Below are 13,236 nucleotides of genomic sequence, written 5' to 3' on the forward strand. Positions count from 1 at the left end.
GATGGTGTCGAATTGGTCCCATAATTTTTTTTTTCGGATAGGCCCAGTTGTTTTTATTTTATGAGCATTTTTGTCTGTACTCGATGCCTAAGTTGATATGTAGCAAGTAACTTTGATTCACTTCCCGGTAACCGATTGAGCTGAAATTTTGTATACCTATGTAAATTTGATAGCGATGAAACATTATCATGACATGAAGCTGATTTGATGATAGAATCGGAAGGTGGCCATAGGAACTCAGTAATATATTGACTCAACTTTATCGAGTTTCGGCTCGTTTGATTCGTGTTGAAAAATACACTAAAAAGTATTAAATAAAAATAACTGCGTTAAAAACAACCGACTTCAAAAACGGAAAAGTAAGAAATAAAAAAGATTTAATATTATTAACTACTACATAATATTATTGTACATATTTCGCAATAAAAAGTGGCCTATGTCCTTTCTCGGGTATCAAAATATCTCTATACCAAATTTCATGCAAATTGGTTCAGTAGTTAAGGCGTGATTGAGTAACAGACAGACAGACAGAGTTACTTTCGCATTTATAATATTATAGTATGGATTACGTGTATAGTATATAGTTACGTGTAAAGTATACAATTACGTGTATACGTGTATGCGTGTATAGTATATAGTTACGTGTATAGCATATAATTACGTGTATGGTTGCGTGTAACAAGCCCGCTGGTGGGCGACAGTTGTCCCGCTTCGTGCCGCTTCGCTTCGCTCGCAACCGCCGCAACACACTCCGCGTGTTTTGTGATGTGCTCCTGCGAATAAACATTTCAATATTAAAAAATTAACAATAAATTCATATGCATATTGTTGATAGTAATTATTACGTAATATTACGATATATTGTTGTAATACAAAAGTTACACGCACACAAGCAAGCGTGTTTACGAGAATCGTAAGGCTATTATCACAATTTACAGATATAAGAATACCCTCACGTATCTCGTAAACACGTTTGCTTGTGTGCGTGAGCCATTTCGAACGGTTTGTATGAAGTTTCCCTACTTGTTGTATCTGTATATTGTGTCCTTACCATAACCTCGTCCACGTCACGGAAGACTCTAGAACAGTTGACACACACACGCAAGAGCTTCCTCACTAGCTATAACACTGTTACCGGTTGCCATGGTAACAGACCCGGTTGCCATAGCGACCACCGCGGTTGCCATGGCAACCACCACTTACCATAGCCTCCTCCACGTCTCGGAAGGCTCTAGAACAATTAACGCACACACGCAAGAGCCTCGGACTTGCCTCTTCGTGTGCACGTAGGTGCATGCGCAGTCGGGAACGGCGGGTCAGTTGTTTGAGGCAGATGTGACATTGGTACGGTTTTATCTGTTAAAGAAACTATTTTTTAATATCTAAATTTGTATAACGGCTTCACAACACCCAACCGAAGCCGATACAGCGCAATATGACGACGACAGTGTCGTGAATTGTGAATAAATGCTTAATATGTTCTTAGTTTTAATTACAATAAACCTCAGTGTTTTTTTTTAATTCACAGCTGTTCATTCACGTCTGTAAACCTTTTTTTTATAATAAATTAAAAAAAAAAGTTTTAAATTATTATAATATAATGTATGTGACCTGTAAGGTATTTATTCTATGGGTCTGTACAATTTATTGTCTGTCACCTGAATTAAATGTAATAATATAAAATAAATAAATAAAAGGCGCTGATCGATTAGAAGAGATACGTCTTGTAACAGACCATCGAGCATTCGCCATTCTTTGAAATTCATTTAATTTTGTTGTAACTATGTATCGAATGAACATTCGATTCATTGTTATATATTCCGTAAAACAATATTGTCATAATATATCGAACCAATTCGGTTGTCAATAAAGAAACATATCGAATTAGGTCATATTATTATACACAGGCAGGTTTCCCTTGTACATATATGTTAAAAAGCTAATTACCCAAAAATAATTTCAAAAACGGACTTTTTACCTGTAAATGTGTAACGCCATGTTCGTCCAACGTCTGTTTGTCGAGGAATCGCTTCCCGCACGTCACACACACGTACCTGCGCGTGTCTGTGTGCGTGCGACTGTGCTTTGTTAGTGTTGCCCTGTTAAGGTAATTAGATATGGTTTTTATTCAAATCATATCATAAAGTTTTTAGATTCGTAGGATAAGTTATGGCAGCGCAAAACGCAAAGGATAGTTTATGGCAACACACAATAATTATGATAAAAACTGGGTAATTTAAAGTTTCAGTTACAATTTTGTTAAATTATTTTTCTGGCACACAGAAATATAAACATTAAAACCTAGAAAAATATGGTTCAATTAGATAGGTCAGAAAACTCTCATCGCTGTTGTTTTGCACGCCTCATAAGCGAAGCGTTGAGGTGGGTACTACTGTCACTTCGCGCAAAACATCTGATTTTTCAAACTTAAAATGTCTTTATGTATCATACATTGCACTTGTAAGATAATACATTTTTTTTTTTTTTTTTTTTATGTATAAGTCGGCAAACGAGCTTGCGCGTCACCGTACAGAAAGCGATGCAGATGATTGGCGCCGCCCATGAACAACCACAGACTCTGGAGTATTGTGGTTGCGTTGCCGGCCTTTGAGGGAGGAATACGCTCTCTTCTTAAAGTATTCTAAATTATAGTCCTTGGGAAATGCCGAATTTGGAAGGTCGTTCCACAGAGGAGTAGTGCGCGGTAGGAAGTTCCTCCTAAAACGCACGGTGGAAGAACGCCAAGTATCGAGATGATGTGGGTGAAATTTGAGCTTGTGGCGTGCGCTTCGGTGGTGAAATTCGGCGGCTGGTATTGTACCGAACAGCTCTTCAGAGCATTCACCGTGGAAAATGCGGTAAAAAACGCAGAGAGATGCGACATCTCTACGGAGAGCCAAAGAGTCCAGCCGATCAGTAATACAAGGATCATCCACAAACCGTGTTGCACGTCGCTGGATTCGGTCAAAAGGAAGGAGCTGGTACTTGGGTGCACCGGCCCAGAGATGGGAACAGTATTCCATGTGCGGCCTGACCTGTGCCTTATAGAGTTGAAGGCGTTGGCCGGGTGTGAAATACTGTCCCGCTCTACAGAGCACACCAAGTTTTTGAGAGGCTAACTTAGCCTTACCTTCCAGATGACAACGAAACTGGACATCACACGAAATGTCGACACCAAGTATACTAATAATAGCTGAGACTCTGGTAGGAATGCCCTGAAAGAAATACATATACACACACATATTAAGAAAAAACACTATTTTTAACGTTCATGATATTTTTGATGTCATTTTTGTTATTTAAACTAGTTAAAAAACAGTTTAAAAAAGTTCTGTCTTGGACGTCCGTGTGTCTGTATGTGCGGATCCTTTTTCTTGTTAACACGATAGCGACCGAAATACTTTACTAATCGAGTCTTTTTTTTTCTCTTACGCTTGAGTATGCTCAGGAATAGAACCGTTTCATTTTTCAGGGTCTGATTCGATGTGGTTTAATTGTTATTAAATAAACAAAAATAAAATTAATAAATATTTATTAAAAAAAATTATGAGGCGTGCACTTTTGGATTTTCCAAATTATTTTTAATTGTATTCAGAGAAAAAAAAATTGTGGAACACACGAAGGTAGCACATTTTTAAATTCATTTTTGTACTTTCATCCATTAACCAATTTTGTAATCTACCATTTACCGACACATTCAAACGTTCTAGAACCATCTACAGTAGACCCGCGGTATTCCGACAATCGTTTTGCAGGGCCTTGTCGAAGTGTCGAATTTGTAGGATTATAGGGTGCTACCTAGAAATCCCCCTATAGTCCTAATAATAATATGTATAAGATGATAAAGGTAGTTCTGATTCAGAAGTGGGTACAAATCATGCTTCATTGTGTATTTTGGAATTAAAACAATATCTTCGAGCACAATAGTTGGTGGAACTTTTTTTTATACAGGTTGTACACTGTTCAATCATGCATGATTAGAGTAAAAATTGACTAAAAATAGGGATTCAATATAGGCCAGGGGCCGGTGTAACGCGGGTCTACTGTACTTCAAAACAAAAAAATATATACATATATAAATTCCGATAGATGGCGCTATATTAAAATGTGACATATACGATACTACCTATTATTTTTTTACTTTTTGACCATGCGATCAAAACTATGAGTACTCTATAAAAATAAAACTTTATGACTTCACACAGTGGGTTGCTTGGAAAAGATCACTTTAATGATAAGGCCGCCCTCTGTGCTAGTCTAGCTATGAGTTTTAGTTTTAATAATAGAAATATGTATACTAGCATAATAAAGTGTAATATAATAACAAAACTGACCTCAAATGAAAAGTCTTGCCGCACCCAGTGAGCGGACACTGCCATCTTCTTTGCCTCGAATGTCTAAAGTGAACGTGATCAAATAGTTCTGCTTCGTTTGAAAAGTGTGCGGGACACGCGGAGCAGTGGTAACTGCCGCCCTTGAGCAGCGAGCTGGGGGAGTGGAACTGCCTGGGGGGGGATCGATATATAAGGATCTATCGATCAAAAACTCTTTTAATCCATACTAATATTATGAATGCGAAAGTAACTCTGTCTGTCTGTCTGTTACTCAATCACGCCTAAACTACTGGACCAATTTGCATGAAATTTGGTATAGATATATTTTGATACCCGAGAAAGGACATAGGCTACTTTTTATCCCGGGAAAATGACGCAATCCCGGAAATCCCACGGGAACGGGAACTATGCGGGTTTTTCTTTGACTGCGCGGGCGAAGCCGCGGGCGGAAACCTAGTAGACCTATAAAACTGTGGTTGTTGCTGTTATTGAGCAGCGAGCTGGGGGAGTGGAATGGCCTGGGAGGGGGGATCTATATTTAAGGATCTATCGATAAATAAAACTATGGTAGACGCCGTCCTTGAGGAAAGGCAGCAATTCCTCTCGTTCAATGTTGATGTGATCATTAAACTATAATAAAGACCCTCTAATAATAAATATTCTCTCTATAATACAAACAATGTAACATCTAAATAGCAAGACGTGAGAGAATAAATTCAAACATTAAGTTATTAACGATGATTATACACGAAACATAGCTATTAAAAACAAATGAAGGCATATTAAAATTATGCACCATATTTTATGCAATATTTTGATTTAATTATTTTATTTATTTATTTAAGCAGCTAATATAAATAAATCCAGTTTATTTTAAGAAGAGATGGTCGAATTCTGCTTCATTTCAAAAGTGGAAAAGGCATTAATTTTTATGTTATGCCACTTAACATAAATAAAACAATTGAAAATAGTAATAATTACTTTGGCCCTATTCCGACATGAAAAGCTGTGAACTAAAGTCAATTAATAAAAATCATTGAAACATATAAAAAAGGTAAAAAACCTGTTAAACATTTAATTATTTAACTTACATATGAAACTTCAATCGCACTTTAGAAGAGAAAGATTCGTTACAATTGTGGCACGTCACTATTTGCGGACTGTCGTCGCGGCTTCGCTTCTTTCGTACTTTCTGGAAGTTTCGATACACAATTCATTTGAATTGTTATTTTAATTTTAAAATAACATTTATTTGCAAGAATGTAGTTAGAAATTATAATATGTATTATGTGGCTAATACTTTCTACCTATTGATTTATATACATATATATTTTTTTATATTTTGAGACAATTTTCACACACGGCACGATCTGATCCCATACTAAGCTTTCGCTTGTGTTATGGAAACCAGATGGTTGATAAACATACATATATAATTTTAAATAAATATGTACTTATATAGATAATTTACACCCAGACACAGAGCAAACATCTATGTTCATCACATAAATATTTGCCCCGGGTGGGAATCGAACCCACGACCTCTGGCTTGGAAGGCAGGGCCATTACCAACCAAGCCAACCGGCTAGTCTAACCTAATTATTTGGGTGTGCATATATTAAAATTAGTTTATTTGGTTAAGTAATCTAAGTTACTGTTTGTAAAAAGTAAGTAATATAATCTAAGCATAATAATGCTGTAATTTTTACATGTTGTGATAAACTTAATCAAACCATGAGGACATGCGACAAGCTTTACTTATATTAGAGAGAGAAAGAGAATATTACAGGACAATAAATAGGCTGAAAAGGTTAAAAATAATGACGTCATTCACAAAAAAATAAGAAAACATTCATAATACGAAAAGAACTAACCAATAAGCTATCGTTAGTGTTGCTTGCTTGTCTAGGTCTGCCTTGGGCTCTCTGAAAATAATTTTATTAGAAAAAAGATTGGTATTACTTTATCCCATCCATAAGTACCTAATAAAATTTTTTAATGCAAGTAAAAAAGTAAATCTGGTTAGTATTTATTTAGTACTAGCTTTCTGCCCGCGGCTTCGCCCGCGTTTTCAACGAAAAACCCGCATAGTTCCCGTTTCCTCAGGATTTCCGGAATAAAACCTATCCTATCCTATCCAAGTTACCATCTATATGTGTGCTTAATTTCATTGTAATCGGTTCTTGTATGAAAGTATTTGTAATCGGTATTTGTGTGAAAGAGTAACAAACAATACAAATCCTCACAAACTTTCGCATTTATAATATTAGTAGGATTAGTAGGATAGTAATATAGGACAGTGACGATTCAAAAGTACGTTTAAAATTCTTGTTGCATAAATAAATGTTTAAGATTGACTTCTTGAAAATTGAATACCTACCTTCAAAAAGTCCTCCTTAGTAGGCACACAAAATTCAGATTGTCCAGTTGGAGATTTTCTTTTCCTACCTCGTTTACGACATTTGTGGGTAGTTAAACTTTCCGCGGTTGGGAAGATTCGACTATAAATAATAAATTAATTTAATCTAAGTTTTGTTTTATTTTAAATGCCTATTGTATCTACAGCGGTATCCGCCGTGGATAGCGGTATCCCGATGGGTACGCAATGAAATCTCTTCCGTATCTTAATATATGTATGTATATATAAATCTCGTGTCACAATGTTTGTCCTCAACGGACACCTAAACCACTTAACCCATTATAATAAAATTCGTACACCATGTGCAGTTCGATCCAACTTGAGAGATAGGATAGTTTAAACATGTAGATACCACGGGCGAAGCCGGGGCGGGCCACTAGTTATATTATATAGAGATTCTAATCGCGTACCGACCCGAGTACGGTAGCGAACAGCAGATATGTATATGTCATGGCCATATCGTAGATTTGCTCATTTCATGAAATACACTAAGTTAAATGACAATAAACAAGTTCTTAAAATATTCTGAATTTTTTAAATATTTTATGGACTCCCTATATTTTATACGATCTGGCCAAATGTGGATGACAAAATCGTGAAACGTTGACGTTTCAACGATCTGGTCAAACTACGTTGGCCACATCATGAAATGCGACCATTTCATGAATTGAAATGATATGGCCACGACATCTATACAAAATAATATAATAATGTTGAATGCATATAATTTATAGTAAAAGTATTACTTAAACGTAATTATATTCATTAGAAGAGAAAAAGTTACCTGCAGTTAAAACATTTATGTTTGGTCAATGCATTTTGTGTACTTTCAGTCTGGAACAGAAATTAGTATAGGTAAGTGTTTATTGAATAACAATGAAACAGTAAAACACTGTATTTTTATGTATGTTGGTTAAATTAATTCTCTCTCAAAAATAAGATGCGTAACACGTAACCCCTAATTTATGGCCGTTCCCAATATCGTATCTATCTTCGGTTTGACCCTACTAAAGATAAAAAATGCTATCTAATTTTTGTTTTGGCGTCCCAATAAGCTTACTAAGCGATAAAAGCTAACCTATCTCTGATCGCTATCTATCGTCTGGAGGACTAACTGCTTACTAGAGGTATATTTTTCTCTTTGAATTTGTCTATTTGAGCGTCCCAATAACGTTTTGACAGCTGTCAGCCAATAATGGCCGTTCCCAATATCGTATCTATCTTACGATAGATAGAACCTTACTAGCTATCGGGGATAGCTGTCTATCTATAACCGTAGTTTGAATTTTGGGAACGGCCATTAGTAAGACCTAACCCCTAGTTAAGTAAAACCTAACCCCTCGTCGAGTAACATCTGATCACATGTTACAGCATTGAACCCTTTAAACCCCCGTTAACTAAAATTTAAACCTCGTTTAATCTAAGCAAGTTCTGCAGCTGCTGTTCCTGTGCATCATCACCAGTGTGAACTATCCAGATGTCTTCATCATCACTATCTAGGGCTTCTTGCTTCACTTCGGTTTTTAGTTCAACTGTTGGTACCTAGAATTTTTTGTTAATTAACTAAAGGTTAATTAGAATAACAATTGACAAGTTTCTAAAGAATCTATACTTATCTATACTCAATATTATAAGGGTGAAGAGTTTGTTTGTTTGAAAGCTCTAATCTCGGGAACTACTGGTCCGATTTGAAAAATTGTTTCGGTGTTAGATAGCTCATTTATCGAGGAAGGCTATAGGCTATATCATCAAGCTACGACCAACAGGAGCGGAGCACTGCGGGTGAAACCGCGGGGCTCGGCTAGTTAAGTGCATATTGGTTAATTAAAAGTTATTCTTGGTTTAGATATTCGATATATAGGCTAAATAGAAGCACAGCACTAAAGAAAATAAATTTTTATTAATGACTGAGGGCTGATTTTTCAATCCTTGGTTAAAACTTATTCGTCGAATAATGAATAAAACTACCATTTTAAAAACGTATTCTAATTGCCCGTATTTGACAGTTTACGTGACATTTTAATATTATCGTGTAATACTTTATTGGACGGATAAGTTTTATCCAAGCATTGAAAACTCGGCCCTTAGTATATAATTTTATTTCTTACCCCAGTTGTCATTATTGTATTGTCTTCATCGTCTTTGGTATCTGAAATTTAAATTACGATATTTGAAGTGAATGGTTAACATATTTCAATATACAGACTATCAAACACACAAATTAATTATAGGCATATTAACCGTGTGAACCGATTAAAACCATTTGCCTGTACATTTGAACTTGCATCACTCAAACACTTAATACAGTTTCAGCCCATACATTGTTAGAAGCTAAACACAAGATATACGTTCATTTTACTATCAAAAGTAGCACATGCGATAGAAAATGTTATTTTAGACACAGACGAAGCCGCGGAAAAAAGGTAGTCACTACATAGTATAAAACAAAGTCGCTTTCTCTGTCCCTATGTCCCTTTGTATGCTTAAATCTTTAAAACTACGCAACGGATTTCGATGCGGTTTTTAATAGATATAGTGATTCAAGAGGAAGGTTTTAGTATATAACTACATTGTGACACGAGATTTATATATATTAAGATTTATTAGGTTTTAGACAAAGCGGGCGACGCCGCGGGCGGTAAGTTAGTGTTGTATAAACTTTCTGTACCTATGTTATAACTCACCTGTATCGTTTTCTTTTTTTACAGCACTCCTCGTTCTTTTGGCCACAGGCGAAGATTCATCCGAGGAATTTGCATTTTCTGAAATGTAACATACAAATCACTACACAGTATTAAACAAAGTCGCTTTCCCTGTCCCTATGTATGCTTAAATCTTTAAAACTACGCAATGGATTTTGATGCGGTTTTTTAACAGATTACGATTCAAGAGGAAGGTTTTAGTATAATATAATTTATTTGATTTTAGACAACGCGGGCGAAGCTGCGGGCGGAAAGCTAGTTATATACAAATTAATATTTTAAATTGAAATTTCATTGTTTTTATTACTTACCCTCTTTTTTAACATCTTCTAAAGCATCTTCTTTCGGTTTATCGTGAGCCGCTTTTATGTGACCTTTCAACCATTTTGAATTGGCATAACCTGAAATACAAATAAAAAAAACTATTTTAAATCTAGAAATTTGCTCTTGGTCGAGATTTCAGACATTTTAAAGAATTTGAGGGTAATTTAAGAATCACTATATACAACTACCTTCAACTGTTTTAAACATGTTCAGATTAATAGTAAACAAAAATTCAAATAAATGTAATTATTTGTAAGTTGTAGTAATTTCTTTTAGGGCTGATTATTCAATCCTTGGTTAAAACTTATTTGTCGAATAATGTATAAAACTACCATTTTAAAAACGTATTCTAATTGCCCGTATTTGACAGTTTATGTGACATTTTAATATTATCGTGTAATACTTTATTGGACGGATAAGTTTTATCCAAGCATTGAAAAATCGGCCCTAAAAGAAATTACTACAACTTACAAATAATTACAGTGCAAGTTATTAATTGACTCAAACCGTGATGTATTTTTAACTACTTAAGACTACTTTGAAACACATTTGTTTATAAACAATTTACAATAAATCCAACTACCCTCATTTTTTTAATGTAGCTATAATTCGTTATCGGACTACATAAATAATTAATAATTAAATAAAATACATAATTTATTCTTGATTATAGATAATAACCGTTAATTTTAAAATTCATACCATAATCACACAAAGGACAAGGGTATACAATCCCTTCGGACAAATCGTGCTTATGTTCCTCGCAGTGATCAATGACTTCTTGAAGTATCGCAAATATTCTATCGCAAAACCTATTTAAATATAGTTTTTAACGGTTTTAAAATGTAATCTTTAAATAGTACCTATAGCATAATATTCCTTTTAAAAAATAGCGTGAGTGCCGAGCACAGGTATCGGAAGTGAAACTTCTTTGGCAATATTCAGAGACCTCACTCCATGACGTGACGGTATTGCCCTGACGCGACCTTTAAATTTTACTCTCAACGCGCTTAAAAAAAGTTTCACTTCAAAAAACAGTTAACATAATATTATGACTAGATGTTTCGGCAAATGTTGTTCTGCCTTACTCGATTCACATAGGGGTTCTTCGATTCTAAGAACTACCCGACATATAACTAAATTTCATTAGAATTGATCAAGCAGTTTCGGAGGAGTTAAACTACAAACGCGACACGAGAATTTTATATATATTAGATTGAACTACAAACCTGCATTTCAATTCATAAATTTTATCATTCTGATATTTCCCTAAAAACTCCTTAACACCTTCATCAGCTTCCTCCAAATTGTCTATGACCTTATCTATTTCCATATCCGGTTCTATAATCTCTACGTCACTTGAACTCTCTTGCGCGGGAAGTGAGTCTGTGGTCTCTATTTTGTCTTTGGAATGGTCGAAGCAACGCCTTTTCAAATCTATATCCGTTACATTTTGAAATATGTATTGCTGGTTGTTCTTTATAACCAAATATTCGTCACTGTTTAAGGCTTCGTTAGGACTTTTCACAAGGCACAGTTTAAAATTATCAGCCAAGCATTGTTCGCAAATAATTTTCAACTGCATTGACATTCTTTTCTGTGGCGAACATCTATGTATTCTTTGGTCTTCGTTATCGAATAAGTACATTTTTTCTAAATTGTTCTCGACAATTCTTCCGCAAATACAGCAGTCCTGGTTTTGTCCAGAATCTAAGTTAGATTTATACCAATTTTTGTGAACAATTCTCGTTGGATCTGTTTTACGTATATGCTTTCGTTTATCGTAGTTTATACTTTTATCGTACGGTAGAGAGTTAACTGGAGAATCTTTAAACATATTCAGTATATCTTCTCGCGTAAATATATCGTTCTTTGGACAATTATCGTCGTAGTTGTTAAAATTGTCTTTAATAATGCTTGTGGGAGATACGTTTCTATTGACTGGGTGTAACATAGTGTACGTTTTTGCACCGGATTCTAGATATTTTGTGAACTGAGCTTCGAAATTGGATGTATTGTTACATACTAGTTTAAATGGTAGGCTGTTTATGAAACTTTTAGGACTAGATGCATTACTAGACCATCTGGACACAGGACTCTCAATATTCACATCCTTAATACTTATATTATCATTATTAATATCAGTAAGTTCGTCAGGATCGTCATTATATTTGACAAAAGGTATTTTTTCTAATGTTAAATCGATTAACGGATCTTCATTGTCAAAATGGATTAGAGAAGCCTTAATTTGCGTTCCATCATCAAGAACATACACTAAGTCGTCATTTGTATTTGAATCTAACGTATCATATGTTTGTCGTAAGCCAGAATTGGCTATATTCTGTTCAGCGTTTAAAAGGAATTGGTAGATATTATCGTCTAAGGACACAGGTTGGTTACCAGTTATGGAGTTTACGTCGATCTCAAAGCCTAACATTGACCTGAAATAAATTGTGACGTTTTTATGGTAGTTTTTACGAAATTTTTATGATGAATGATCAGGCTCCTGCTCCAATTACTTTACAGTAAAGATGAGGGTAGATTCCCAAATTCCTAGTACCCAGTATGCCGTTTTATAGGACATATCCTATAATACGGCGGTAAATTCAAAAACTTTACATTACTAATATATGTTTACTTTTATCTCACAACTTAAATTTACAGTAAAAAGAAAGAAAAAACATATTAATACTTTCTAATATTGATCTGTGATAGTTAACATAGTAGATTATATTCCATATTCCACCTAAAAAAACCTACCTTTGGTAAAGTAAAGATTGTAAAAACAATATATAATATTACTTACTTAGCCTTATCCAAGAACAGTCGAAAATCATCATGCGGCTCGATTTTTAGAGCTACTTCGTCCCCATTTATATTATCCATGCATAGTACTAAGGGAGGGGGATCCGCCATATTGAATATCTGAAAATATAAATCAGATGACTAAGAATTAAATGTAAAAACTTGTCCATATAATAATAATGAAAAGAATGTGTTGAAATGTAAAACTTGACCAATAGGCAGTTGTTTAACATTTTTTGTTAAAGCACAAGGAAGGTTCTCATGGAGAGAATTATAATTAATATTTATTCAAAGTACTCATAGTAGAAAAAGATTATTTAGTATGCATTCTATTGGTACTTGAATATTTAAAATTTATATTGCTTTTGAGTTTATTTCTTACACACAAATCTTTTCCTTTCATAATATTAGTGTAAACTTGGGAGTGCTTTTATTTTCTGCTTATCAGCTTATCACCCGCGGCTTAGCCCGCTTTGTCTAAAATCTAATAAATTATATACTAAAACCTTCCTCTTGAAACACTCTATCTATTAAAAAAAACCGCATCAAATTCAGTTGCGTAGTTTTAAAGATTGGACATAGGGACAGAGAAAGCGACTTTGTTTTATACTAAGTATGTAGTGATTAACACCTATGTTGATAGATAAGAATT

At 34.6% G+C, this 13,236-nt stretch overlaps 1 protein-coding gene across 1 annotated transcript in view; it reads right to left on the reverse strand.

Moving 5' to 3' along the window:
- The window catches only part of LOC149896481 (uncharacterized), a 34,067-nt gene that overhangs the window by 20,129 nt on the left and 702 nt on the right, over window positions 1-13,236 (reverse strand). The window contains exons 2-16 of the mRNA XM_090117425.1: window positions 12,586-12,704; window positions 11,009-12,220; window positions 10,482-10,591; window positions 9,767-9,856; window positions 9,438-9,515; window positions 8,862-8,902; window positions 8,164-8,295; window positions 7,538-7,587; window positions 6,715-6,835; window positions 6,209-6,259; window positions 5,426-5,526; window positions 4,335-4,505; window positions 1,979-2,099; window positions 1,204-1,356; window positions 674-773 (exon numbers count right to left, since the gene is read on the reverse strand). Coding sequence (XP_089973551.1) covers window positions 674-773; window positions 1,204-1,356; window positions 1,979-2,099; window positions 4,335-4,505; window positions 5,426-5,526; window positions 6,209-6,259; window positions 6,715-6,835; window positions 7,538-7,587; window positions 8,164-8,295; window positions 8,862-8,902; window positions 9,438-9,515; window positions 9,767-9,856; window positions 10,482-10,591; window positions 11,009-12,220; window positions 12,586-12,695 — 2,641 coding nt within the window. The 5' untranslated portion in view covers window positions 12,696-12,704. The remainder of the gene's footprint in view (window positions 1-673; window positions 774-1,203; window positions 1,357-1,978; window positions 2,100-4,334; window positions 4,506-5,425; window positions 5,527-6,208; window positions 6,260-6,714; window positions 6,836-7,537; window positions 7,588-8,163; window positions 8,296-8,861; window positions 8,903-9,437; window positions 9,516-9,766; window positions 9,857-10,481; window positions 10,592-11,008; window positions 12,221-12,585; window positions 12,705-13,236) is intronic.

This window comes from Colias eurytheme, chromosome 28 (assembly GCF_061535395.1).
Source record: "Colias eurytheme isolate Ceu_HAF_F1 chromosome 28, ilColEury1 Martin Lab GWU primary, whole genome shotgun sequence".
In the NCBI taxonomy this organism is placed as follows: domain Eukaryota; kingdom Metazoa; phylum Arthropoda; class Insecta; order Lepidoptera; family Pieridae; genus Colias; species Colias eurytheme.